This window comes from Equus przewalskii, chromosome X, assembly GCF_037783145.1.
Source record: "Equus przewalskii isolate Varuska chromosome X, EquPr2, whole genome shotgun sequence".
Taxonomy (NCBI): Eukaryota; Metazoa; Chordata; class Mammalia; order Perissodactyla; family Equidae; genus Equus; species Equus przewalskii.
The window spans coordinates 86,991,378-87,018,470 of record NC_091863.1 but is presented as its reverse complement, the minus strand read 5'-3'; the positions used below and the strand labels follow the sequence as shown (position 1 = coordinate 87,018,470).

Below are 27,093 nucleotides of genomic sequence, written 5' to 3'. Positions count from 1 at the left end.
AAAAAATATATGAACAGACACTTCACTGACAAAGATATACGAGTGGCTAATATGCAAACAAAAAGATGCTCATCATCAGTTAATAAGGAAATACAAGTTATAACCACAATGAGATATCATTTCACACCCATTTAGAATGACTATAATAAAAAGACAGACAATAACAAATGTTGGCAAGGATGTGGAGAAACAGAAACCATCGTACATTGCTCATGGAAATGCAAAATAGTGCTGCCGCTTTTGAAAACACTTTTGCAGTTTCTTAAAAAATTAAACATAAATTTTCCATATAATCAGTAATTCCACCCTTAGGTATCTGCCAAAGAGAAATGAAAAATGTGTCCACACGAAGACTTGCACACAAATGTTCTTAGCAGCATTATTCCTAATAGCCAAAAACTGGAAACAACCGACATGTCTATCGACTAGTGAACAGACAGGCAAAATGTGTTATAGCCATAAAACGGAATACTATTTGGCAATAAAAAGTAATGAAGTGCTGATACATACTGTAATGTGGATGAACCTCAAAAATATTATGCTAAGTGAAAGAAGCCAGGCACAAAAGACCACATATTGTATGATTTCATTTAGATGAAATGTCCAGAATAGGGAAATTTATACAGACAGAAAGTAGATCAGTGGCTACTTGAGGCTCGGAGTGGAAACGAGGATTAACAGTAAATGAGCATGAGGGATCTTATTGGGAGAGCGAAAATGTTCTAAAACTGATCACGGTGATGGCTGCACCACCCAGTAAAGTTGCTAAAAATCATTTAACTATACACTTGAAATGGATGAATTTTATGATATGTAAAATATATCTCAATAAAGCTGTTAAAAATAGTAAAAGAACCAGTAGGGGAAATGGCTGAGGGGTACACATGAATGCTGCACTATCTTTGCAAATTTTCTGTAAATCCAAAGCTATTCTGAAGTAAAAGATGTATTTAAATTAAAATTAACAAGAATGCATTTGTGGATTGATATCAGTCTTTGGCACTACCTATTTATGTGAAAAGACATTTACAGAGATGAAATAGGTAAAATCTCATTACAGATCAGCATTAACAGACGAACATCTGGAACGATGTTGATGATAGGGAACACTGACTGTGAGCTCCAATTAAACAAAATGTTATCCCCCAGAAAAGAATTCCATCATTCTCATTAGTAGTCCTGTATTAGTAAAAAAAGTATTCAATTATTATTATTATTTTAATTTCATCAAAAAACATTTGTGGAAATTTGTTTTCTCTCATTATACAAGTATCTACAAATTATCCTTGATTTTGCCTTTTGGCCCGCAAAGCCCAAAATATTTACTACCTGGCTCTTTACAGAACGTTTGCCAAGCCCTGTTCTACACCATAACAGGATAAATATAAACATGATCAGTCTCTTTCTTGAGTGTATTCTTATCATTATCTACTTTTGGCAAAATACCCTTCCGGAAATGCCCTATAAAGGATAAGCCTTACATCTCTTCTGCTATGGCACTATTTGGGATTTCCATAAATAGAAACACTATTAGCTTAATAGTTCTAGCAAAGCCTCGATGTCATCGTTATTATCGTGATAAAAAGGGCCAACACCATGCCACAGTATCAACATGACCCTCATCAAGTTGTGATGTCACCAGGCCATGGACTCGCCGAGGTCTCTTAGATATCAAGTGGCTCCCAGGGCATCACACCCTGCCTTTGGCATCACCCTGGCACATCACCTTACTATGGTGTCATATGCTATACTGCTGTGACAGAATTCTGCCCTGATGCCATTCCACCGAGACGTCAGAATAATTAACCTCTACTCCTTTCCACTCCTTTAGCCACGGCAGGGCGGGGAGGGTAGCCACAGCCACCGGTACGAGCTCAGGAGGTAGAACTCAGCTCCTTTCGTTGCCCCTTCCGCCTGTCACTGCAGGTCAGGGCCCCCGTAGGACAGGAACTTTAGGCTCCCATAACTCTCCTGCCATGACCCCACACCCGTTTTGCGTAGCCGACTCAATGCCCCAACACCGACCACCCACCCCGGTTCCACTCGAAGCCGCTCCCCGTACCTGACTCCATTCTCCAGCTGTCATCCTGGGCCAATTCCACCGGCCACTTGACTACGGCGGCCGCAAGGGACCCTGGGACTTGTAGTTCCGCGCTCCTCAGGGCAGAGTCGGTGAGAGCCGCAAAGGCCCCTCCCGGCGTGGAACTGCGCTCAAACTGCAACTCCCAGAGGCGCCCTGCGATGGGAAAAGAAGCAAAGGAGGGAGGAAGATCGATGATTGGTGGAGCGCCACTGGCTCTTGTGATTGGCAGTCGGAGCCGGGGACGTGAGGCGGCCCTTGGTCGTGCTTCACGGAGATCCTGGGGAAGCGAAATGGAGGGGAGTGTGTCTAACCTAATGGTCTGCAACCTGGCCTACAGCGGGAAGCTGGAGGAGTTGAAGGAGTGCATCCTGGCCGATAAATCCCTGGCTACTAGGACCGACCAGGTGAGGCAGCGCTGGGCCTCTCCGCAGGCGGCGGCGGCGGCGACGGAGCCCAACGTGGCTGCCTGGCGCGGCCCAAGTGGAGGCCGGCTATGCGAAGGCCAGGTCCCCGCCCCCGCCGCCCCCGCCGGCCCCGGGGTCACCTCAGGACTCGGAATTGGGCGGCAGGAGCTAGCGCCACAAACCTCACATATTTCTTTTGGCCCGGTACTTAGCTCGCCGGAGTTTGGATATTTCTAGAACGTTTACCGCGTTTCTCCGAAATGCCCAATCTTGGAGCTATCCGTGAGGAGAAAAGCTTTTTTTTTTCTTGATGGGTTTCTTTAGTTTTGCCAGTGATTGTATTCAATGAAGCCCATGGAACTGTTCGCCTGTTCTGTACCAGGCCGTTTGCTAGGCGCTGGGGCTGCAGTCCCCGGGGAGGAGCGGGCGTTAGGGCGGTGCTCCCGATCCTAGGTCCATTCCAAATTGTGGTCAGTTCCCGGGAGGGGCGTTGGCGTGGTGCTTTCAGAGCGAGTAACGGGAGGCCCTGTCCAATCGGCCTCGGAGAAACCGGGAGGGGGCTAATTGAAAAGGCTCTGCCGACGGGGGCGCGGCGGGTTAGCCCTTGAGGGACGAGGGGGATTCCGCTGGGGGATGGACGGCCTTCTAGGCGGAGGCGGGACAGAAGTGAAGGGACTTTGGGGAGTGTTTACTTCTGCCCATCTGCACAAAAGACCCTCATGTTTTGACCCTGAGTTTCTAGAAAGATTCACGGTGCCCTCAGTAAGCCACCAAATATTTGTAGATTGCATCCTGTTTGACAGACACCGTGCTAAGCACTGGCGAGACAGTGTCACATACTTAGGAATCTCCATTTTGCGTCTTGGGGAAGAGAATTATACATCGGGAGACTCTTTTTTCTGGAACTTTCCTGCATTGTTCAACCTGAAAATGGCTTTCCTTTTATCTAGTTTACCTTCATTATGGTCTGGTATTATTTAAGACGTTAAAGTTAATATTAAATTAAGATTTAGTAATATTTCTAACCGTTCTTCGTCAAGTTAATGGCATAAAAAAGTCTCAAGATCAAGAGGCTTAAGAACATAACAGCCAAATGCAACTTATGGACCTTGTTTGGATCCTGATTTAAACAAGCCAACTGCAAAAAGACATTTGGGGGAGAGTGGGGAAGTCTGAATACAGAATGGGTATTCGATGCTATAAAGGAGTTAGTGCCAATTTGAATAGGTGTAATAATGTTCTCATCGCTATGTAAGAAAGTATCCTTATTTTTTATATACTGAAATATTTAGGAATGAAAAGTCATGATATTTAGGATTTATTTTTTAAAAACCTCAGCAAGGAAAAAAACTAGATGAAGAAATATGGCAAAATATTTATGAAACCTAGGTGATAGTCCTAGGGGTTTCTGTTATATTCCCTCTATCTTTATATGCGTTTGAAAATTTTTGTCATAAAGTTTAAAAGAACATTTTCGTTTACATAGGGCTAAGAAATAGAGCAGTCACTGCAAAAAAGGATTCCCATTGAGAAGCTTGACTAACTCTTCCCATTATTTTTTTAAAAATTTGTTTTGTTGCTCTCTAATTCTGTGTGTGGTGTATTTTTTAAATGGTTGTATAGGTAATCTCAACTAGTTTTATGAACGTTTCTTCCCCATAAGATGCATTTGTTCTTTCTAGAGCATCTAGAAGTTTCGGAGTCAGACAGGGGTTTGTGTCCCATCTTCGTCATTTACTAGCTGTGACCTTGGACAGGTTGCTTACCCTGAAGGGTCCTCGTTTCCTTTTCTGTAAAGTGGGGATAATATCCACTGCATAGGATTGTAGAGATTAAATAAGATGATGCATGTAAAACTCCTAGCATTGTACCTGACATAAAACTGCATAAATAATGTAATAGTAAACAGCTGAAGCTCTATTTCTGCCAAAACATTAAAATCGGTTTCTTGCTCTACTGCTTTTCTGGCTGTTTTCTCCAGATTACCTACATTCATCAGTGTATTCCCCCATGTTGCTAAAGCATTGGTCTCTCTTAGACTAGTGTGTAATATAGTTTAAGGTGACCTACCTGAGGATCCAGTGCTCTCCATTTCTTGTTTCCAAACTATAGGTTTGCTGGCCCCAATGTTAATTTTCTCTGGTCTCTTGCCTTAGTTCTTCTATTTCTCTTCAAGAATGTTGATCTTACTGCTCCTCTGTTTCCCATGTAGGACAGCAGAACTGCACTGCATTGGGCTTGCTCAGCTGGACATACAGAAATTGTTGAATTCTTGCTGCAACTTGGAGTGCCAGTGAATGATAAAGATGATGTGAGTACTAGGCAGAGTTGATAAATTCCCAGTTATCTTTAGAGTCCAGACTGGTGTTTACTCAAGCCGGAGTATTAAGCTCACAAACAAAATTGTAACCTTTATGACTAGAAAGTTACAGCATGACCCTGGTGACCAAGCACAGGACTAGTGGGTGCATTATTTTAGAATGTTAGTTTTGCCACTCATACCCTGTAGTTTAAGATAAACATGCCAATCAAGGCTTATTAGGATGACCCCTGAGAGACTACAAGCTCTTTTCATTATGTTGAAAAATTTTTTTTGGTGAATATTGCCTGAATAATGAGGGCCCAGGTATTGTTTTTGTTATTTAGAGATTTACTGTAATGGTATCGATTTTATTAGAATAAGACTTGTGAAGAACAAGAATGGAAACTTTTTGTAGTCAGAGAGTCCTGTTCAAGGATGCTCACTGAAGTAATATTTATAATAGCAAAGAAATAAAAGCAGTCTAATGGAGGAACACTTGGATACAGTAGGTATGAGAAAATAATATGCAACCAATAAAGTTACGATTCCAAAGAACGACATAGAAAAATTCTCACAACAAAATGATAAGTGGAAATTGTGGGAAATGCAACTCACAGAGCTTTATACCCTATGATCCCAATTTGAAAACATGTTAGAATTAGACTTATATATCATTATCAGGGTTATAGGATTGTGGGTGGTTTTTCTTTTCGTTTGTGTACATCTACTTTCCAAAATCTCTGCAGTGCTTAATGAGGGGAAAAGAAAGAATGTTATTTTTGTAAACCGTTCACACACAGCTCTTTGTAGACCCTGCCTAAATTAATCCCTGTGCGTGTTGCCCCTGATTTTTGTACTGCCCACCTCTTTTACAGGCAGGCTGGTCTCCGCTTCATATCGCTGCCTCTGCTGGCCGGGATGAGATTGTAAAAGCCCTTCTGGGAAAAGGTGCTCAGGTGAATGCCGTCAATCAGAATGGCTGTACTCCCCTACATTATGCAGCTTCCAAAAACAGGCATGAGGTGGGGTTCCGTTCCTAGGCTACTTCTTTTGAGTTCTAAACCTGTACACAAACACAAATAGATCTCTGCATTGTTTCCTTCTCTGTCTTTCCAGATCGCTGTCATGTTACTGGAAGGCGGAGCTAATCCGGATGCGAAGGACCATTATGAGGCTACAGCAATGCACCGGGCGGCAGCCAAGGGTAACTTGAAGATGATTCATATCCTTCTGTACTACAAAGCATCCACAAACATCCAAGACACTGAGGGTAACACTCCTCTGTAAGTGACAAGTAGCAGTCATTTGTATTCTACCTGACATTAGCCCTCTTTCACTAATTCTTACACATTGTTTCCTTTTTTATTCTGCTTATGAATGTAATATGTGTTTATGGCAAAAAAAATTGAAAGTACAAAGATAAACACGAAAGTATAAAGATAAAAATTAAAATTGCCTATCATCTTCCCACTCAGAAGTGACCAGTGCTAACATTTTTATTTATTTTCTCCCAGTCTTTTGTATGCAAATATGCATATTTTACATATTTTTTTGTAAAATGGGGATCATACTGTGTATGTAGCTTTAGATCTTGTCCTTTTCACCTCATGTGAGCATTTTCCAATGTTATTAAATATTTTTAAGACAGTTTTCAATGGCTGTATATAATTCTCTTTTGTGGATGTGAATAATTTAATCATTCCCCTATTACTGTATATTTAAACTTTTTTGAGTTTTCCACTATTATAAATAATGCTACACTGACTAACTTTATACAAAAATCTTTGGCGATATTGTTGATTATTGCCTTAGTATAGACTGCTAGAAGTAGAATTGCTGGGTCAAAACAAATACACATTTTAAGACTATTGCTACCTCTTGCCAGATTGCTTCCAGAGGAGTTGTATCGCTGTACCCTCCCAAAAGCAGTTTCAGAGTGCCTATTACCCCCTCGCCAACACTGAAACTAGCCTTTTGTTATATGAAAAATGGTATTTCATAGTTGTAATTTACATTTTTTTATTATCAGTAAAGTTAAACATTTTTTAATGCCTATGACTAGTTACATTTCTTCTGTAAACTCTAAACATTTTATGTCCGTTTCTCTGTTTCCTTTTGGGGGATTAATGTATTTTTACTGCTTTTTGAAATACCCTTGACATAGTAAAAATATTAACCTTCTGCTGTGTTAGTTGAAAATATTTTTCCCAGTTTGTCTTTTCATATTGTTGATGATTTTTTTGAATAACAGTTTTCAACTTCTCCGTAGTCAAAACCATTAATCCTCCCTCGTGATTAGAAAGTCCTTTCTTACTCTGCAATTAGTTAAATATTCACCTGTATTTTATTGTATTTTAAATATTCACATGTAGGGTTTTTTTTAACACTACATTGGTTTTGGTTAAGAGTTATTTTTGCTTTTCCTTTAGCTCAAATCCGTCTGGAGTTGCTTTCTGTGTGTAAGCAGAAGCCGTCCTCTGCCTTGATATTTTTTCTATAGTACTTGGCCACTTTTCTTCCTTATTGAATGGTGACATTTTTGAACCAGAAATTCTCTGAGTCTTCTTTTTAGTCCAAAGTGAGATTCAACTTTTTCAAGTATTGTTTTCTTAAATTCTTAGTTTTAGAAGTCTTTTCTCTAGTTCCGGGTGACTCTGTTTAGAAAGACTTGCAGATTCTAGCTCTTTTCTCCATAACAAGAAAGGCAGGGTGGCCTGGAGGGAATTTGGGCTCAGGAGGTATAGGGTCCTCGCAAGAGCCTGGGATTCAGGGATAGCTAGATGCCGTTGCCCCCGTCCAAACTCGGCCACTTACCGACTGTGTTCAACACTTCTATTCAGTAACATGGAGAAGTTACTCAACCTTCCTGGGTCTTAACTTCCTCATCTGTAACATGAGGATAGTAATTCCTTCCTCACTGGATTGTTGTGAGGCTAAAATAGCATAACATGTAAAGTGCCTAATACTCTGCCTGGTAAACTCTTAACTGCCTAACAAGGTTTCGCCCTCAGTTACTGCTCAGCCATGCCATCATAGGCAAGGACTTTAACCTGTCAGAATTTCAACTGTAAGATGGTGATGATAATACCTTACTAACTTGTTAAGTGGATATAAGGATCAAATGAGGTAAAATCTTTTAAACTGCTTGTCCAGAATTTAAACCACACAAATTGCTATTAGTGGATTATGAATTGGGGCTTTTCTAAATTCTAGCCCTTAATTATTGCATGTGTTTGGTGTAGAATACTTCTAATCTCCATAGAATGAGGGAGTTGTTCCTTAGGCTGGCATTTAGATCCCTTCTTCTATTGTAGGGCCAGAATTATGATTTATGATCTGGTCTTATAAGGCTGTTCCACTGAATTTTAGCTGACAAAGTCTTCCCCATGCAAATTGCTTTTCCTTTCCTGTTGAAACAACTTTCCAATATTACACTCCCTAACAGTGTGCAGTTTAGACTGCCTCTCAGGGAATCCTAACCGTTACATAGAATTGGTAGTGATCGATCGGTCTTTTTGTCCTCAATTTCAGACACTTAGCCTGTGACGAGGAGAGAGTGGAAGAAGCCAAACTGCTGGTGTCCCATGGAGCAAGTATCTACATTGAGAATAAAGAGGAAAAGACACCTCTGCAAGTGGCCAAAGGTGGTCTGGGTTTAATACTCAAGAGATTGGTGGAAGGTTAAGCAGCTTGGATTTATTCTTACTTTGCAAGTTTTGTGGTTGTCCCCAGTGTCCTGGAAACAATGTACTTGTGCACAAGACATCATCTATGAATGATGAAGTTCCATCTTCAAAGCGTTATAAACATGTTGAATATTCTTCCTGTTGAAGTGTGTGTTCTAAGCTTACAACTTGCTTTCCAGGCATTGAGATTGCTCTCCTATTGTTGTGTATTATTCTACGTTGAATTGTTGATCCTGAGCAAGTGCTGTGTGGCTGTTGTGAGTCTTCAGCAGTCTCCCGTGCACCATCTCTCCCCTCTGGGGCAGAACAACCCCAGTAGCATCAGGCCAATTGTTCTGCCAAATGTTTCTAGGTGGATTCTAGAATGTTTCTCCTTACAGTTGAAACACATCTCAACTTGTTTTTCAAGCTCACTCAGAGGCCTATGCCAAATATTTGTTTTTTTTCAACAGTACGATTTAATTTATTTTTGTTATAGGAAGAATACTTATGTATTTCAGTGGACCAAATTTTCAGTTGGAGGGCATGCTATCCAAGTTTGGCATTCATAAACACGGACATAACGACAAATAGTAGCCCACGTACCCATGTATCTTTAATGAACTATTTCTCTCCAAAATAAAATGTACTGTTTTTAAAAAGGAAGTTTTAAAGTTCCTATGTTAAGTCATCCTGTACTGAAAAGAATGTCAAGCTTGTTAACATGATATGTAACAAAAATGTATTTCGATTTGTATTTCTGAAAGTAAAAAAATAAAAAATGTTGAGAGAATCTCCCAATTTTTCTTTCAAATCAAACACCTGCTTAAGCTTTAAAATCCTTCATAAAGCCATTTCTCAGTTTTTGGTAGCTCTAGTCAATAAAATCAGTGAAGCTTGAACTGCAGCTAAAATCTTTAAAAATAGTAATCTTCTGAATTGCTAATTAAATGTGGAGCAAAAGAAAATTAAATGTAAACTTGATCTCGATTTAGGGAAACATCTTAAATGATTACTAGTCATAAAATCTAATGAACTCCAAGTGACTCTTCAAATTATTTTTTTAATTTGAATTTTGTGCTGCAAATACTGCTTGAAATAAGCGATCCAAGTCAGCCCACAAACTTGCATTGATTTGGGGTCAGAGACAATGACCGGTAGCTAAAATGAGTTTTGTCAACACGAACTTTGTTGTTGATATGCAAACTCTTTTTACGTAAATATTTTGAGTGCTAATCTTTACAAATATTAATCACGGAAGCATCTTCTTCTGGAACTAAACTTTGTTTCTTGAGTGTCAGGGACAGACTTGATGACAAGGGAGATAATTTCTTTCCAATGTTTTTTAGCATGGTTGGAGAGTAAAGCTGTGCCTAATAGGGCCTGTTAGTTCTGAAGGCATTTACTCTTCAGGAATATTGAGTTTATCATCTGAGTTAATCGGCTTTGTGGGTGTAAAAGAAAACTCGTCTTAGATCTTTAATAAGCAGTACAAATGGACCCAAGCCTCAGGTAATTTGTAGGCTATTGGCACGTTAAATGAAAGTGGCTTGTTAGCAATATTTAAATCACTGATTTGTATGAACTGCGGATGTTAATGGCCTCGGATATTGATCACATTGTTACCTCTTCCCCATAGGAAACCCAGTAGAGTTGAAGCTGACTCAAGGTCAGGAGGTTTTACAGTTACTTCCAAAATGAACTCAAGAAAGATGACAACTTTAATTGTAAAGCTTAACTGAGAATATAAGATGGAAGAAATAGGTAAATGGGAACAGTGGAAAAATTTATATTCTTAAGTATCTATTGGAGGGAATCCACCACAATTTCAGTGAGGTTCTATGAGATTGAAGGTAAATTTACATTTTATTTCATAATCTGACTGAATTTACTATATGGCCCCAGTGTTTTGATTTCCCGCTTTCTCAACTGTGCCGACTACAATGAATTCATTACATGGCTGCGCCTGCTGCTTTCTGTTTCCGTATCCTGTTAAACTACCAAGCCCTCAGATCAGTCCATCGGCAAGTTTTGTGTAGTGTGGGAGCTCTTTACTTGGGGCTCTATGGCCCCAGCTTCATGGGTCCACTGACTGCTTAAAATAGAACGTGGGAATCTGTGTGTGCATTTTTCTAGGAAGCAGGTTTTGTAGCTTTCACCAGATTCTTAAAGGGATCTGTGACTTCCCAAAAGCCAAAGAATCCCTAGTCAAGCGAAAAGCGGATACTGAAAGAATTACCAGGAGGTGTGGTTTCTCCAGCAGTGTTGTCTTCCACACTGTAAATTTTTGCATCCATTCTCCACTGCAGCTCTTAGGAAGGCAGAAATCATCTCCGTTTTACGGAGGAGAAAACACCCAGAGCTAGAGAAACAGCCAACACCAAAATCTAGCTTTCCTGGATCCTGATCCATTTTCTTTCTGCCTCTACTCAAAAACAGTGGACCAAACGGAAGGTAATTTGGTATTTGGATAATAACCCGTTAATTGTAGCACCTTCCAATCCACGTGCTTTGCTTTACATTGGGGTGTTTTTTTATTTTGGGGGGTTTTCTTTGTTTTTGGGGGGTTTTTTTGGCGTTTTTTTCCCCTTGGTTTCCTGAAACCTTATCATCTCTGAATTCTTTGTTTTTAAACCAAAGCTTCAAAGATAGGGAGGATTATTGAGTCTTTATTGATTGGTTTGAAACTTTTGAGACCCTCTGACCTGTTTTCCAGCATGTGGACCTTGTAAAACATCCTTTTATTACTAAAACTTGAGTTTGTTTCAATGAAATTAGTAGTTTGGTGCAGTTGAAAGAGCATTACACTGGGAATGAGAGAACTTCGGATCTTGTCTTGACTTTGTATAATCTCAGGCAGATTATTTTACCTCTCTTCAGTCAGGTATTCTCGGGATTGGGTGAGATATATAGGAATGACCCAGCTTTTTAAAACTATATTTACCCGTTCCTGTTTCCCTCCCCAAGAATGTAGTTGTGCATCATCTCCCACTTCCACTCCGCCGCTGCCACCGCCACCATCATCATCATCATCAGGAATAAGCCATTATGTGTGTTATGACCCTCAGGTGTGCTGAGATTGAAAAAGCTTGAGTACTATTGATCTCAAAGCTCCCTTCTTGCTCTTCTAGCTCTTTTTACTCAAGGTTCATCGAACGTGAGTTAAACACAAGCCAGTGTGAGAGCTGCAAATATTAGCTTCTCAGCATACGATATTGGGGGAAAATGTCACCTGGTACTCTAAGGGACATAGGAGATAATCAGTATATGTGGTTTCTTAGCTATTGGTCAGGAATTACTGTTTTCGTCCCTTTTCCTCACAGATCACTATAATTTGGAGGCCCTCCCCAGTATAGTACACATTCAGCCTTGCTCCCCTGCAGTCGACACACTACTGTTGGTAACATGCAAGAACCTGTCATAATTAGCAAAGCTGGTATTCCATGAGGACAAGAGCTAGCTCTGATTCTGCTCGCCATTGTATCACAGCCAAAGTACCTGGTTCATAGTAACCATTCAATACATTTTTAGTGGGTGACTGAATAAACAGATGAATTTGGGGAAAATAACATACAGCCAAAAAGCTGTTCTGTTGACTTTAGCATATCCTAGTTGCTAAATACAGAAACAGAGACAAGAGAAGTTTCTGGAAATCTTTTTGGGTGGTGAGAAGTGAATGGTTGAGCCCAAAGCTGGTTTGGGATTTGTTGGGACCACCTTCTTAGATTTTAACTATGGCAAAATAAATCAGGTAGTACCCTCTCTGAGTGAGAATTATGTTGAAAGAATTTGGTTGAAGTTTAATCAGAATATTTGGGTAATGACGTATTCCATTACTTATTTTCTGATCCACTGATGAGGAAGCAGGAAAAAGCTTTGTTTTGTCCCCTTATTGGAAAGCTCTTTAACATATAAGCCCATTTTCCTGTCCAAGTAAGATTTAGTGAACCAAATTGTAATGACTCCATATTTTATAGAGTCTCAGGATTTATCGCAAACATAATTATATGGTGCATTATGGATGTACTAATAGAAGATTAAGGAGACTGGGAGGAAAGTTGCAGAGACCCAGAGTGGCCTTATGAGTAGGTGGAATAGATGGTAACCCACATAGTTTGATTTGAGAGTGGCTGAGAAGGCTCCTTTTTCTAGAAATATCTCGCCTCTGGATTGTTCCAGTACTTGAAATTCCACTGTTTAGACTCTGGATTAAGGAGTTATCCCTGTTCAAGAGTCCTCTGTTAAAAGGTAACTATTCTTAAGAGAGCTAACTCATTATTAACCTGAATGACATCACTGGATGATGAAAGATCATGTTTGCTGGATAAGAAAGGTCACAGAACAGCTACCTTTTGAAAGGGTGGCAAGGACAGAGATAGGGCCTGTAATGACTCCTGCCTGAGGGATGCAGACCTGAGTGGGTCACTGAGCTAGTAGGCACATGAGAATCCTGGGTGTTAGGAAAATAAGGCACCAGAAGGCTAGCAAGGGCACTGAAAGGAGAGATCCAAAGATGCCTCAGATTGTCCTCACCTCCTTCCCCACCTTGCCCAGCTATAGTTTCTGCATGGGCAACAAGGACTCTATACCTGTAAATCCAGACCTTTCCCTCCATTCCTGTCAAATTCATTATGCTGATTTCAGGTCAACTTCCAGGCTATCAAGATCATTTTGAGTCATGATTCTGTCATACAGCATAGTTGCCATTCCCTCCCAGGAGCAAGACGTCCACAGATTAATTGTGTTGTGTGTTTTTATCTAAGTCACTGGTTCTTAATCTTGGATTCAAGGGGGTCTGTGATTTATCTAAAACCGTACCTGACACTTGTGTGTATAAGCATTTTTCTTTGGTGAGGGGTCCAGAGTTGTCAGCAGATTCCAAGGTGATCCATGACCTCAAAAAAGGTTAAAAACCACTGATCTAACTATTACTCTTTTGAACAGAACAGTGCTAAGAAGGACAGAGTTCTCTAAGACCACCAAGAAGACCTTCCTTCCTGCTCAGCACTGATCATCAGAAATTTTGGGGTGTTGTTGTTGAGTCTCTTTTCTTGTGATTTGCTTCTATCATAAAAATGGAAGAGAAAAGTAAATTCCAGCTACTTTGGCATTCTGGTAATTGAGATTTTTACACTGTTGGTATTTATTTTTTAACCTCTAAATATTAGGTCATTCTTCATCATTTTTCTTCCTGAACCCATTAGACACCATATATCATATTATATTTAGTCTGAATTGAATTATAGACGCTTCAAAAATCCCCACCATTGGCTGAAAATGAACACATCAAAGAAAATGCATAAGAGAAAGCTTGCTATCTCTTCTTTCCATGGCTCTGGACAAATGTAATATAAATTTGAATTTCAGTCTATCCTAAAACCTACAGAGACTCTACACCTCAATCAGTATGGGTATGATCTCTACAGAAAGGGCTTCACAGTTTAAGAAAATCCTCTACATGAAAACCTGGATCTGATAAGTTAGAGATTCATTACTTCATTTAAAAAGGATTCAACTCAGGGCCAGCCCACTGGCCCAGAGGTTAAGTTCACATGCTCCACTTGGGCAGCCCAGGGTTCACCAGTTCAGATCCCGGGTGAAGCCCTGCACGCCATTTGTCAAGCCATGCTGTGGCAGTGTCCCACATATAAAATAGAGGAAGATGGGCACAGATGTTACCTCAGGGCCATTCTTCCTCACCAAAAAGAGGAGGATTGGCAGTGGATGTTAGCTCAGGGCTAATCTTCCTCAAAAAAAAAAAAAGGATTCAACTTAGAAGGAAGTCAGATACAAAAAAGTACGTACTGCATGATCCCATTTATATGAAGGTCAAGAAAAGGCAAAGCTAATCTCTAGTGATGGAAAACAAATCAGTGGTTACCTAGGTCCAGGGTGATGATGGCATTGCACAGAGGGGCAAAGGGAACATTTTGGGGTAATGGAAATGCTCCACTTAGATTGTTTTGGTGGTTTTATAGGTATATACATCTATCAATACTCATCAAATTGTACACTTAAAGTAGGTGCAGTTTATTGGATATAATTTATTGTATGTCAATAAAGTTGTTTATAAAAGATTTACGTAGGAGTCATTAAAATAAGATTTTATTAAGTATTATTTATTGAACCTTAAAATAAGATTTAAAATCTGATTGATTACACAAATGAAAAAGTCTACCTGTGAATTTTTTCAAGGTGGGATGTGAGTGAAATATGATCAATGCAAAAGCTTTTTAACAGGTGAAGAGGTGATTTCAATGTATTTTAGTTAATAATTAGCATTTATACAAGAATGATATCTATTAATGTGGAATATACCAACAGTAAAACAGATTTAATTATTAGTTCAGATTATCTCAAATAAATCTTAAGTGTTTTTTTAGAACAGTTTCCTAATCTGGCCCTTCCAAAGTAGATAGCATCGGACACAGTGATAACATAATAGCTCATTCAAAGCTAAATTGTACATCACCTATGATGTCAACATTTTGTATTCACTGAAGGAAAACTGTATTTGGAATTGTTTGCCTGTACATTATTTTTCACTTAAAAATGGATTATTTAAAAAATTTGTTATGCTCAGATATTGAATAGCAGGGCGGTTCCTTGGGAAATCTAATGTGATAAATGAAGCATTAATTTTAAGACCTAGTTTTAAATGCTATGTGCCAATTAATATGTACTCTTTACATTTTCTCCTCTGCAATTTTCAAAGAACTTCTTTCTAATCTATGAGATAATGCTGGTGAATTCTTTTCTTAGTGGTCAATGTGAAACTGAATAGGGAAGCCCCGACAACTAATCCTAGAAAATAATATTGAATACAATTAATGCCACCTAATCAAGTGTGCATGTGGAATGTAACAAAGAGTAGCTAAAAATAGAGAAATAAAATTTTCTGAAATATGACACAGGTGGTGGTGTAAAACACTTTCAACTGGGTGAGAAATCACACAGCTTGTCATTAGTTATGCTTACATGTTAGTACAATTGTAAGTACTCTATACTGGTAATACAGGAACTCTTGCATTTATTTAGCAGTTATCTTGACCTGTTTATTTTGGATGGTTGGTAGGAACACCTTGTTAGAAGAGGGTTGGTCAGAACGGAGGGAGGTGGTGGGAGACTGGTTAGGTCAACTAAATTCCAAATGCCAGTAACGGGTTCCTTAGTAATGACTACTGTACTTATGTTACCAGCCTACTTCTTATTCCCTCTCTTTTCCTCGTCACAAAAGGGTTCAACTACAATCCCGGGCTCCAGCTCCGTCTCTGGCTCCGGCTCCGGCTCTGGCTCCAGATGGATCTCAATCTCAGGCACAGGGACAAGCTCAGGTCCTGCGGTAGGCTCCGGGACAGGCTCTGGGACAGGCTCAGGCTCAGGGATAGGCTCATGATCCAGCCCCAGGATGGTATCAGGGTCAGTCTCATGGGTGGAAACTGGCAGAGTCACTTCTAGTTGGACAGCATCTTCATTTGGCATTGTTTCACACTCTGTGCTTTGGTTTATCATTCTCATTGGTCTGCAGGAAGAAGGCCCAGGGAAGAACAAGTTAGGGTTTGACATTTCATGTAGAGCCATAGACTCTGTAGCTTCAGTGATCATAGGTCCCAGTCTGCTCAGGACCTCTGTGATTTCTGATATTCTGACTCACTGTCAGACCGCATGCCTCCATTTTGGGTGCAGAAAGGTTAGGTCTCGACAATATGATAAGAGTTCGAGAGAGACAAACCAGTGTATAAAAGGTGAGAAAACTGATGTCAGGATGAAAGGGTCTAAAGATCTAATAAGGTCTTTGAGGGCCAAATCCATGGCTCTGGCGCATCTCTAACTCCCACTCTATCTAACACAATACTTGGCACCTGATTAGTACCCAATACATGGTTGTGGAAGCATAGAAATGGAGGGATGAACAAATGGATGAGTGTGATATACGTTCAAGAAGAAATAGAGTGTTCAAGAGCATGGGCTCCAGGAAGGGCTGCATTCTGACTTCCGTGGGCCCTAGGTACTTTTGCCTCTCTGGGCACCTCGTTCCATAAAAAATATTAAAAAATCTATTTTATGACTGTTGGTAGAAAGACAAGTATATTATTATGATATATTAAAACATTTTCTTAGACCTAAAAGGGTCGTCGTGGCAGTTAAATGAGTTGATATACATATAGTGCTTAGAACAGTCTGGCACACAGCGCTCAGTTAATGGTAACCATCGTCATTTTATGAAAGCAGTGAGAGTGAGCAGAAAGATACCTCTGATATCTGATGCTAGAAAGGAGTGCTTAGGAAGAGCTGACTGAAAGAGCTATGCCTGAGAAATGGCTGTATTCAAGTGAAGACAACAAAATAAGGTCTTACTCAAGTTCTGGGTTGGTTTTAGAATTTCTCTTCCTCTCCTTCCCCTTTCCCTTTGCCTTTGCCTTGCTCCTTGCGAAGCACACAATAGAGGTGATAATGGCAGCACCTACAAGGGTACCCACCAAGGCCCCAACAATGATTCCAACTTCTGGATCTGGAGGATACAAGCAACTGGTTAGTAAAGTGGAACATATTGCCTGCCTCATACATGTGTATTTGTGAGCAGTGGGGAATATTTGAAGCATTTTTATAGTGGGAAAGTGACTTGTATAGGTTGGGAGCATGGAAACCTCTAAAACTCTGCCAGTGGACTCATATTGGGAGAAGAAAGATGACTGGCTCAATTATGTAGCCTAGCCATTCACATTTACACACATAAAGAAGTTTGCCAACTTGGGGGAGGTGGGGTTGCTTTTGAAATGGGGTTTAGAGAAGTGAGTCTTCAGTGGACATTTGCTTGGTTAGTGAAAGAGACACCTTAAACTGCCATCTGGACACCAGAGAAATGACCTCTGTTCTAGGCAGGAACATTTTGCCAGGCTTTCCCAGACCATAGGTGAAGTAGATCCCTAAAAACCTTCTCTCCCACAGACTCCGTGTTCACCAAGGAGCCTCATGCATTCTGGCCACTGGAAAGGGATACTCCCACTTCCGTAAACAGGCATCTGGTTTGTTAGATCAGTCTATGGAGAAACTTAATGAGTGCGAGATGATCCAGCTGAGACCAGACCTTCAAGCACTGAGATATTGTCCCTGAGAGATCATGTCTGGGGTCCAGGTGGGCCCATCCCCACCCACTTCCCCTCACATAAGGATGGATATCTTATATTTTGAGAGTACTTGGATTGCCTGATTATTATTTGAACTTTTTATGATTAAAGGAATACATGTGCGTAATTTAGAAAGTCAAACAGTTTTACTAGACTTCTAATAAAAAAACAGCAGTCCCTTTCCCCACTCTCCCCCATCTCTGAGTCCCGTTCACTAGAGGCAACCACTCTTAACTCTTGTTTTTTAATCCTCTGGTATTTGCCCCCATGTTTCTATTATACTTGTTCTAATATGTCCTGCCTTTTCCAATTTTCGTCATTTTCCATTGACTTCCTACTCTGGAAGTTGAAGATTTAACTCTTACACCACCCCCTCACACCCCGCCACATTCTCCTAATAAAGTTAGAATGCAAGTCATAGTTAAATCAAAGTTTGCAGTATTATGACGATCTAAATATTATTCACAGCTGCAGAACGTAGTATATATTATGATTCTTTCTTGGACAGCATTTAAAAATATTCCCCGAGGCTAATAATTGCCTCATTTGGGGATTTTTTTTTTTTTGGATATATTATCACTAATCCCGCAAATGTCCAGCAAAACTGTTAAACTTGCTTCAGTAGATTTAAACACGTCAAATAAACTATTGGTTTCTTATGGGCTTTTTTTTCCCCTGGAGACATCCCTCTGGAGTCCTCCATCCTCCTCCCTCAGCACGAGCTGGTTGCCCTCCTAAGCCCGCTGTTCTGCTGTCATCCTTCAACTTCCTTTCACCTTCATCCCTATTTTACAGATAAAGAAACAGGCTTGGCAAGTTCCTTCAAGATCCAGCTCAAATAGCACTTCATTGGTAAAGCTGGCCTTGGTTCTATAAGCATCATCAATTATTTCTTTGTTGGTGTCCTGTAGACCCTGTGCAGACCTCTATTAGAGCATTTAACACATTTTACTGTTTGTCCCTCTAGCTAAACTGTGAGCTCCTTAAGTGTAAGACATATATCTTATTAATCTCTATATCTCCATCACCTCCGACAGTCCCTGGCATATGGTGGATATTCAATGAATGTTTGAGGAAGGGAAGGAGGGAGGCAGAGAGGACGGAGGAAGCTAAATGCCAAAAGCATTGGAAAGAGAATTCAAAGGAAGTGAGGCTCAAGTGCAAATTCTAGGAGTCTCTACATCTGCAGCATGACAGTACTTCCAGAAAAGCAAAAAGGGATTGGGGAAGATTTAGAGAAAAAGGACAGAAATGATCAAAGGACTTGGGGTAGAATGGGACCACAGAAAAGGACAGACCAAAAAGATGGGGTTTCTTTCCTTTGAATAGAAAATAGCTGAAAGAAATATGAGAATGAAGGAGCAACCTGGAGTTGGAAAATGTTTGATTCAGAACAAACAAAAGGAAGAAAGCTCAGCTTCATAGGAGAGCAATGATCCAATGAAACTGGTCCCCCCTGGATATGGTATATAATAAAACCACAGATTCAAAGTAAGTTAGAAAAAAATGAATAGATGACATGATCCTAAATGTTACTAAGTGGTCCTTGAGAGGTGTGGCAAGATATCCCTTGTGAGATCTTGCCCCTGATTGGCCCAATTTGACAATTCCAGGCCCTCCAGTCTATGCTCAGTAACTAAGCACCTTTGAACCGGAAGGTTGAGATTTAGAGGCATTCTGGTTCTGCTAGTTACTAAATGGATGACCTTGAGCAAGTCACTTACCTCCCTGAACTTCAGTTTCCTTTTCAGTAAAATAAGGCTAACAATATATTCTGCCTCCTAGACAGACAGGGTGGTTTTAGGACTGAGTAAGATAATGCTCACAGCACTCAGCCAAGTGTCTGGCACATCTTTTGTGCTCCACAAATATCAGCTACTGTGACTGTATGTATGAGTGTTATTATTACTACTATTATTAGAGGCAGATCTTAACACATTAGTTAACAACTGGAAAGTTTGTGAGCTCCATGTTTGACATAGATTGCTGCATACAGATGCTGGATTTACCAACAGCATCATAAAGAAAATTCAGCCTGGTACTATCAATGAGGCTGTTGTTTTATTTATTAAATAGTAATACCTACTTCCTAGAGATTTTGTGAAGGTTAAACAAATTAATTTTTGTAAACAATTTAGGGCAGTGTGTGGCAAACATTACATATTATGTAAGCATTCGATATTAGAATGGTCATTCATCATATCAACCTATACATAAAGCAGAAAAATCTCCAGAGAGACAGGAGGATTAACCAGGAATCCTAATTAATTTACTTGGCTGGCAGGCCAGGATACTTGACTTAAGGAGAAACTGTCTAAGTTGTATGATCAACTCACGTGAAGAAGTTAGATCAATTTCACAGGAACTATTGCCAAGGATGTTGATAGCAGTGCACTGGTAATAACCTTGTTCAAAATTGGTCAGATTTCCAATGACTAAAATTCCAGTGGCTGGGTCTGTCAAAACGAAGAAATAGACTGAAATCTTTTATGTTGGTACAAAACATGTTGATGTAGTAGATCATTCAGTGCCCACCCACTTCCTTACATTGGCTTCCCTTTCTTGAGATGTCCAGGGTCCAACTAGACCCCTTGAGACTGTTCCATACGTCGCCCATGTGGGACTATGCCTATTCCCTCCATACCCACCACCTCTGAGCCAAAAACAGGCTTGATTTGTAGAAGTCAGGGAGAAGACCAGACCACAATCATCTTGTTGGGAGCTAGACTTCTTTTTTCATCCCCCTCCCAGAAAAATAGAAGATTGAGCTCTAAGGACGAGCAGCCAGCCACACACACATACCGTCAGACCCACACCAGGTCTTGCCAGGGGCTGCTGAGGGATATACTTACTGAAGCTTTCTTTCACTGGGACGATGTCTCTTCCTTCAAGTCTATACCAGTAGTACACAGGGGAAGGTGTTCCAAGCACGGAGAGACAAGAAAGAGATATAGGATGGCCAGTTTCTGGTATTCCCTGGATGCTGCAAAAGGGCTTAGAAGGTTTGACTGTAAGGCAATGACAAAGAGTAAAAAATCCTGCATAATGAATGGCAGTCTGTAAGAACTGTAGTCACTTCCTCACTTTCATTTTGTAGAATGTGTGCTTATTAAAAAAAAAACACAAAACTTTAAAAACTTATTTTGACAGTTTTCTGATTGTACCACCAGGTGGGAGTAGAGCACTTCAGGTGCAAGGACCTTCCAGTCACCAGGCTATTGAGATTCTAGTGGCATCTCTTCTGTCTGCCTCCTCCCCAGAGTCATAACCATGAATTTCTGCATTGTCTTAAAATATGCTTTTCATAAAAACAGCCAAATGTAAGCAAACACTAAATGACTAGAAACATAGTTTGTACTTTTCAAGCACAGTTTTAAAGGAAAATAGAACCCTTAAATACTTTGAGATAAACTGTTATTTATTCTTTTAAAAAATTTGTTTTATTCATGCCATATTTTTCTTTTCCTTTACGGGTCATTTTCTGGCATTTATTCTTCTGGGGGTGACACAAAGATTGGAGGGTTGGAATTTGCCTGTCTCCCTCATCAGTAGGGGAAGACCAATTTGAAGAGGGTGTGCTACACCACGCTGAAATCTTTGTTCGTCTTTCACTCCACAAGTGTTAATTTGAGTGCCTTCGGTATTCCCAGCACTGCACCAGCCATCAGAAATTGAAAAGTAATTCTGAAGCGGGGTGGGGGAGTGGTGAGAGATGAGGCTAGAGAGCAGCAAAGGCAGTAGCTGGGAGACTTTGCATTTCACGTATTTAATACTGACAGCAGGAGGACATCAGCAGGCATTTAAGTAGGGGAGGGACAATTGTCACTGAAATGTTTGAGATGGATAGCTCTGACACCAGGGGTGCCTGAACCAAGAGAGAGAAGGAGACAGAGTCAAGAGGTATTCAGGAAGTAGAATGGACAGGACTTGGTGACCAAATAGATAAGTAGTTTGTGAAGAGGGTGCGGTCAATGATGACTCCCAGGTTTCTGATTTGGACAGCTAAGTACATAATTTTGCCATCCCCTGAGATAAAGCACACAGGAGCAGGAGCAGGTTTGCAGGAAGGAGTGAGGAGGAGGATGGGGCGACGATAAGGTCAGTTTGGGACATACTGAGTTTTAGCTGCTTATCAAACATGTCAGTGGAGAAGTCCTGTGGGAAACTGAGAATCTGATCTCCTCATTCATCTTATTGCTCACAGCTTATTCTAACCCTAGTCTTACAGATAATGATCTGGATTTTGATACTTACCAACTCACCTTATCTTAATTTGGATATACAACCCTCCAAAGGCGTAGGTTCTCTAACTTAGGCTGGTTATACCTCAAATACTCTGGACTGCCCAGCCCTCCAGCTCTCACGAGGGAGGCAGAATTTAAGAGCACAAATCTGGATTCACACAGTACTGGCTCTGCAACTTTCCCCTAGATGTGTTTAGGCAAGTCATCTAAAGTAACGAACTTCAGTTGACTCATCGGTAAAACGTGAACAAGAGATTATCTGCCTTCCAGCTAATCCAAATACATTGAATTTATATAAATAAAATAACGTCTATAGTGCCTTGCACAGGGAATTGCTGTTGGCCACAGGTGGGACTAATTCCTGCTACCACATTTTATAGCTTGCTACTGAAGTTAACCTTCCAGGCTCGTACTCTAAGCCATTGTACACATGAGCGAGAAAACAGATGGATATAGCCGTAGCTCTTTTAAATACTTCATCACCCCTATCTTTTAAACAGGTGTCTTTTAATTAAAAGTATTTTTCTATCTAGCTCTTTATTCTCTCTTCCTTACCATTGATTTCCTCAGATGGCGACAACTCGTCAGATTTGCCTACTCTAAACTAGGCTATTTAACTGGAAGTCCATTGCAACTCTCACTAGATTTAGATATTGCCTTTTTAAAAACATTGGTAATTTTATAGGCTTAACAGCAGAATAGAGCACTTTTAACAAAAAATTAAATGGGTGTGTTTCATCACAAAGTCGGACACCAGGAGTTGCACTAAGTGATAGACAAAAACCTGGAATGACTTGCATTCATTTCTTGAGCCAAAAATCAAACCCAGATAGGCATTTATTTTTGCTGAACACATTTTTCTCCTTTTATTTTTTAACAAAACACTGAGTGAATCACTTTGAGCCACATCCCAAACCTATATATTTTCTAAAAGTGCTGAATCAGGATTGAATTGACATTTCATCCAGTTACAGCCCCCAGTAGAACTTGGATGTTTCACTGGCAAAGCCACTGATCTACCATTTAGCTTTATTGCTTTCAGCAGAATTGGGGTGGGAGGAAGAGGCTCACCTCAAAAAATAAATGAAAATGCTTCAGTGTGTTCTCAAACCTTCTCTAAATTCATCATTTTCTTTTTACGTGCCAAATTGCAGAAAGAAGATGATGCTCATTTCAAATGCATACAAAATAATTTTTCAAACTTCTACTGGGTATTTTTCAGAGATTCATTTCCAAGGCTGTCATACCTAATGGAAGTCTCAAATAAATGGTTGTCCAAATCAGCTGGGCCTTTGCTCATTGCTGTTTCCTTTGCCTAAATCGTGCCCTACCACACCAGCCCCTCTTCTGCCTGACACACTCTTGCACATCCTTCAACATTCAGTGCAAAAGTTACTTTCTCCAGGAAGCCTTCTCCAGTTCCCCCTGCAGAACTTTTAGTCCTTTTCCCTGTGATCTCCCAGCTGTCCTCTCCTACCTCCACTGCAAGCTTTTATGCTATATATCTGCCTCCCTAACTAGACCCTGAACTTTTGGAGGGCTGAGAACCTGTCTTTTACATCTTTCCATCTCCATTGCATAGAACAGTAACTGAACACGTTCAGAGTTTGTCGATGAATTTATGCAGGAACAAATGAATGCATGGGATCAATGTCCATCACTGGGTAATGAAATGTCTCTGAAAGAGGCATTGCTAGGAAGAGTGATCTTTAAGGACATATCAACACCTGTCCCCCCAATTGGCATTCCTTACCCACCTTCCCCCACCATGCCCCACCCCTCCGTCAGGGCAAGCAGAACAGGCAATCGTATGTAATGGAATTTGATAAATGCAAACAGCTTCTGCAAGTTTTAGAGAAAATTATCAGTCTCAAAATTTCCAGAAAGCGTAAATTTGTAGAACGCCTTTGTTCTTAGCCCAATTAATAAAAATAGAATTTTTGAGAGTTCCAAAACAAACAAGGAAATCCAAAGACTTACCTTGTCTGGATCCTGGATGCTTAAGGCAAAGTCATGACACAGTAATTGCAGAAAAAAACTGACCCAAAGACTCATAAGTAAGAACCATTCAGAGAAGAAATAACCCTCAACTTCTTATGGAAGTTGATTAGGGATTCTCTGAACTTTAAACTTCAGAATATTAACCTTCTTATCTAACTTTATCTCAGGGCTATTTCCAAGCTTGGAGATAAACAGGCTTGGCTTCTTTAGGTTGTTTCTAGTTAGGACAACCCGGAGCCAGAGAGCATCAGAAAACCGTTAGAGGACTAATCCCTCAAATTCTTTGAACATTGAATCTCCAGTATATCATTTGATCCTCATAAGAAACCTGTAAAGACAGGGCAGGAATTACAACCCCATCTCAAAATGGCCAGAAAAAGGTGGACTGACAGGGCTGAGGCCACTGAGTAGCAGAATAAGAGCTAGAACCTAGGTCTTCTGACTCCCAGCCTGATGTGTTAGCATCTATACCACACCATTTAGTTCTCATGTATATGATGAGTCTTCCAAACTGGAACATCAGCTCTCCCAGGAAGGGGCTTATGTAGACTTCTCTTGTCTTTCCCTGTACTCCAATGCCTAGAACATGGCTCAGCAAAATAAAAATATGATTGAGCTACCCTGCTCTTAAAAATCAGCTGTTGGTTGCCTTCTCTCTTTTCTAGGTGGGTAAATGCAGTACAAACCTCACAGTAAATAGCTGGGTCATTTTTGGCATCACCCGGATGGCAAGCTCAGACAACTCTGGACAGTTCTCCTTGGTATGTACCTTGTTACCAATTGCTACTTTTCCATGCTACTCAATTATCAAGTCACTGGTTTGATCTAGTTCCTCCTTTCCTGTGATGAATGTACACAGCTCTAAAAGGAGCAGTGACTAGACCAGCTCCATTTGAGGTTGCTTAGAAGTGGGAGACATGGTATTCAAAAAGATACTGCTAAGACCAATGTCAAAGAGCGTACTGCCTACGTTTTCTTCTAGGAATTTCATGGTTTCAGGTCTTACATTCAAGTCTTTAATCCATTTTGAGTTAATTTTTGTGTATGATGTAAGACAATGGTCTACTTTCATTCTCTGAAGGGAGGGCGAAAGGGGTAAAGGGGCACATATGTATGGGGATGGAGGGAAACTAGACTTTTAGTGGTGAACACGATGCAGTTTATACAGAAGCTGAAATATAATGATATACGCCTGAAATTTACACAACGTTAGAAACCAATGTGACCTCGATGAAATAATTTTTAAAAAAAAGAAGAGAGCCCTTAGATCAACTGGTTAGTTGGTGTGGGTTGACAGCCCTTTCATCCCTTTCTTCAGTGCTTCTGAAGGTATGCAGACAGGACCTGCTGACCCTCTAGAGAGGAGTGAAACTCGCATTGTCCTCTCAGACAGAGATTGGAAGGAGCCCTAGAAATTGCCAAAATTGTGAACTCCCCAAGAGCAGAAACCGTGCCTCCATCAGTGTGAACCTCATGCCTCCTGGCACAAAGTAGACACTCAATAAATACTGCATAAATGCACTACTCCAAATTCATCTGAAGAGCCGATATGACTTGCCTGATGTCACATAATGAATATTTCTATATAAAAAAATTAATTCTCAATGCTTGCTTAACATGTGGTCCTTTCTCCAAATAGCATTAACATTTTTAAAAGGGACTCTTCTGCCTTTATTCAAAAGAATGATTTAATGGTGGGAATTGTGACTGGCTTAGGAGAGGTAATAAGCTGACAGTTGTCTCTCCCAGGTAGGACTGGCTCTAATTGGAGGTTCCCTCTGAAAGAATTGCGAGTGATCATTTAGTGGGACCGTGCATTGTCCCATCTGTTCTCATTCCATCCTTCAGAAACAAGGATCCCTGGAGGTTGGGTCATCTACTGCTATCTGTCATTTTGGCAGCCCTTTTCGTTTGGCAATTGTTTCAACATGTTTTATGAGTGATTTCTCAGTGTTATTATATGGATTGGGTTGGTGGTGTCTCCCTATTTCCCTGGTAATAAAAGGAGCAGGGAGAATATTTACCCCTGAGACTTAATTGTACCCATAACTCACTGCCCTGGCTCATTCAATGTCCTGAGTTGCTCCAAGAAGAGAAAAGGTAGAAAAAATTGTCCATACCTAACACGCTGACGTTGAGGATGCCTTGATTTGTGCCGACAAAGTCAGGGGGGTTGTTAACATCACAGATGTAGATGCCACTATCTGCTGGTTGCATATGCGAAATAGTGATAGATGCGTTGCCTGGTTCGTTGGACCCTACAATTCGACCTTTAAATTGCCCAATGGCTGCAGCTTGTCCACCTTCAGAATAGTAAATCTAGGACAGAAAAATGACAGAAATGAGAACTGGAGAGTGTTCAGGGCGAGGATAAGCTACCTGGAACCTCCCTTTATCCGGTGGTACCTTCTTTGATCAACAGCAGCATTTTTCCCCGTGGGAAAGTTTTTTCAACTCAGTGGGGCACTTTGCTTTCTTACAGCTGTGCACAGCCATTACCTCAGTTGTGCTCAAAGCAGCTCTGTGACGTCATCAGGCAGAGAGGTATGCCTATTTTACAGATGGTAGATAGCTGGAGCTGACAGGATTCAACTTCTAAGCTTAGACTAGAGATCAAGATGCTCACCTGACGAATCTATCTGGAGGAAATTCATTGCATAGGACACACGTGCCTGATTGGAAAACCAAAACTGTAATTTTTTTCCACTTTCTAATCTTTTTTGGATTTGCATTTACTTTACCCAGTGGGACTATATGGAATATCTGATTTCCCTAAAAGTCAGAATATTCATGCTCTTTTTGTACACATGTACGCCTTTGGATAAGCAAACTCGGGTTCATCCTGTTTGTTAGAAGATAACACTTCAGAGCAGGAAAGCCCATGAGAAATCGTCTGGTCTCATCCTCTCATAGTGGTAACGTGAGGCTGAAACAAAGTAATCTAGCAAAGGACATAGGAAGCGCTTAGCCAATGGCAGCTACTACCCTTCTCCCTACGTGGCAGGAGGCAGAACTGGAATTACTCTTTCCTTTAGACAAATAAAGGCACTCAAACTGAGAGAGATTAAATGACTCATCCAAAACCACAAGGATTAATTTATTGTTATTATAATTAACTAGACTTAAGGAAGCTCTGGATTCTAATCCCATCTCTGTTAAAGAACATGGATATTTAGATCATAATGAAAACTGTGGGAGCAGCACGGTGTGGTGGAAAGAGGCCCGGTCTACGAGTCAGATGACCTGGGTTTTAGCCACAGCGCAGC

General features: G+C 40.5%; 3 protein-coding genes across 11 annotated transcripts in view; 1 reads left to right on the top strand and 2 right to left on the bottom strand.

Annotated features, from left to right (window-relative positions):
- Positions 1 to 4,779, bottom strand: part of ATG4A (autophagy related 4A cysteine peptidase) — a 55,916-nt gene extending 51,137 nt beyond the window's left edge. For 3 of the 7 annotated variants that reach the window (XR_011535830.1, XM_070603830.1, XM_070603831.1), the window contains exons 1-2: positions 4,558 to 4,713; positions 2,063 to 2,236 (exon numbers count right to left, since the gene is read on the bottom strand). Coding sequence is in view for 6 of the 7 variants with exons in the window: in XM_070603830.1 (XP_070459931.1) it covers positions 2,063 to 2,236; positions 4,558 to 4,579 (196 nt within the window). In the remaining variant the exon portion in view is untranslated. Of the gene's footprint in view, positions 1 to 2,032; positions 2,237 to 4,557 lie in introns of all 7 variants that reach the window. The other 4 variants (XM_070603826.1, XM_070603829.1, XM_070603827.1 and 1 more) reach the window with 3 other exon arrangements.
- On the top strand, positions 2,189 to 9,247 carry PSMD10 (proteasome 26S subunit, non-ATPase 10). Of its 2 annotated transcripts, none has more exons than XM_008540587.2 (5): positions 2,189 to 2,487; positions 4,700 to 4,798; positions 5,665 to 5,811; positions 5,906 to 6,072; positions 8,321 to 9,247. In XM_008540587.2, the coding sequence occupies exons 1-5, from the start codon at positions 2,242 to 2,244 to the stop codon at positions 8,472 to 8,474; spliced, it is 813 nt and encodes a 270-aa protein (XP_008538809.1). In that variant the 5' UTR covers positions 2,189 to 2,241; the 3' UTR covers positions 8,475 to 9,247. The 2 variants fall into 2 exon arrangements, with proteins under 2 accessions (XP_008538809.1, XP_008538811.2); XM_008540589.2 differs by having other exon boundaries at positions 2,300 to 2,487; positions 5,906 to 5,993.
- Positions 9,248 to 14,552: 5,305 nt separating this feature from the next.
- The window catches only part of VSIG1 (V-set and immunoglobulin domain containing 1), a 30,864-nt gene continuing 18,323 nt past the window's right edge, over positions 14,553 to 27,093 (bottom strand). For both annotated transcript variants that reach the window (XM_008540585.2, XM_008540586.2), the window contains 5 exons: positions 25,948 to 26,146; positions 20,435 to 20,590; positions 19,919 to 20,038; positions 16,813 to 16,966; positions 14,553 to 15,976 (listed from right to left, as the gene is read on the bottom strand). In XM_008540585.2, coding sequence (XP_008538807.2) covers positions 15,655 to 15,976; positions 16,813 to 16,966; positions 19,919 to 20,038; positions 20,435 to 20,590; positions 25,948 to 26,146 — 951 coding nt within the window. In that variant the 3' untranslated portion in view covers positions 14,553 to 15,654. The remainder of the gene's footprint in view (positions 15,977 to 16,812; positions 16,967 to 19,918; positions 20,039 to 20,434; positions 20,591 to 25,947; positions 26,147 to 27,093) is intronic.

What these genes read in the sequence shown, in the direction of transcription:
- PSMD10 (XM_008540587.2), top strand. Translation starts at nt 2,242, where the DNA reads ATGGGAAAAGAAGCAAAGGAGGGAGGAAGATCGATGATTGGTGGAGCG. An exon ending in CAGTGAATGATAAAGATGAT is followed by an intron (nt 4,799 to 5,664) that starts GTGAGTACTAGG and finishes CCTCTTTTACAG; the next exon opens with GCAGGCTGGTCTCCGCTTCA. An exon ending in ACTGAGGGTAACACTCCTCT is followed by an intron (nt 6,073 to 8,320) that starts GTAAGTGACAAG and finishes CCTCAATTTCAG; the next exon opens with ACACTTAGCCTGTGACGAGG.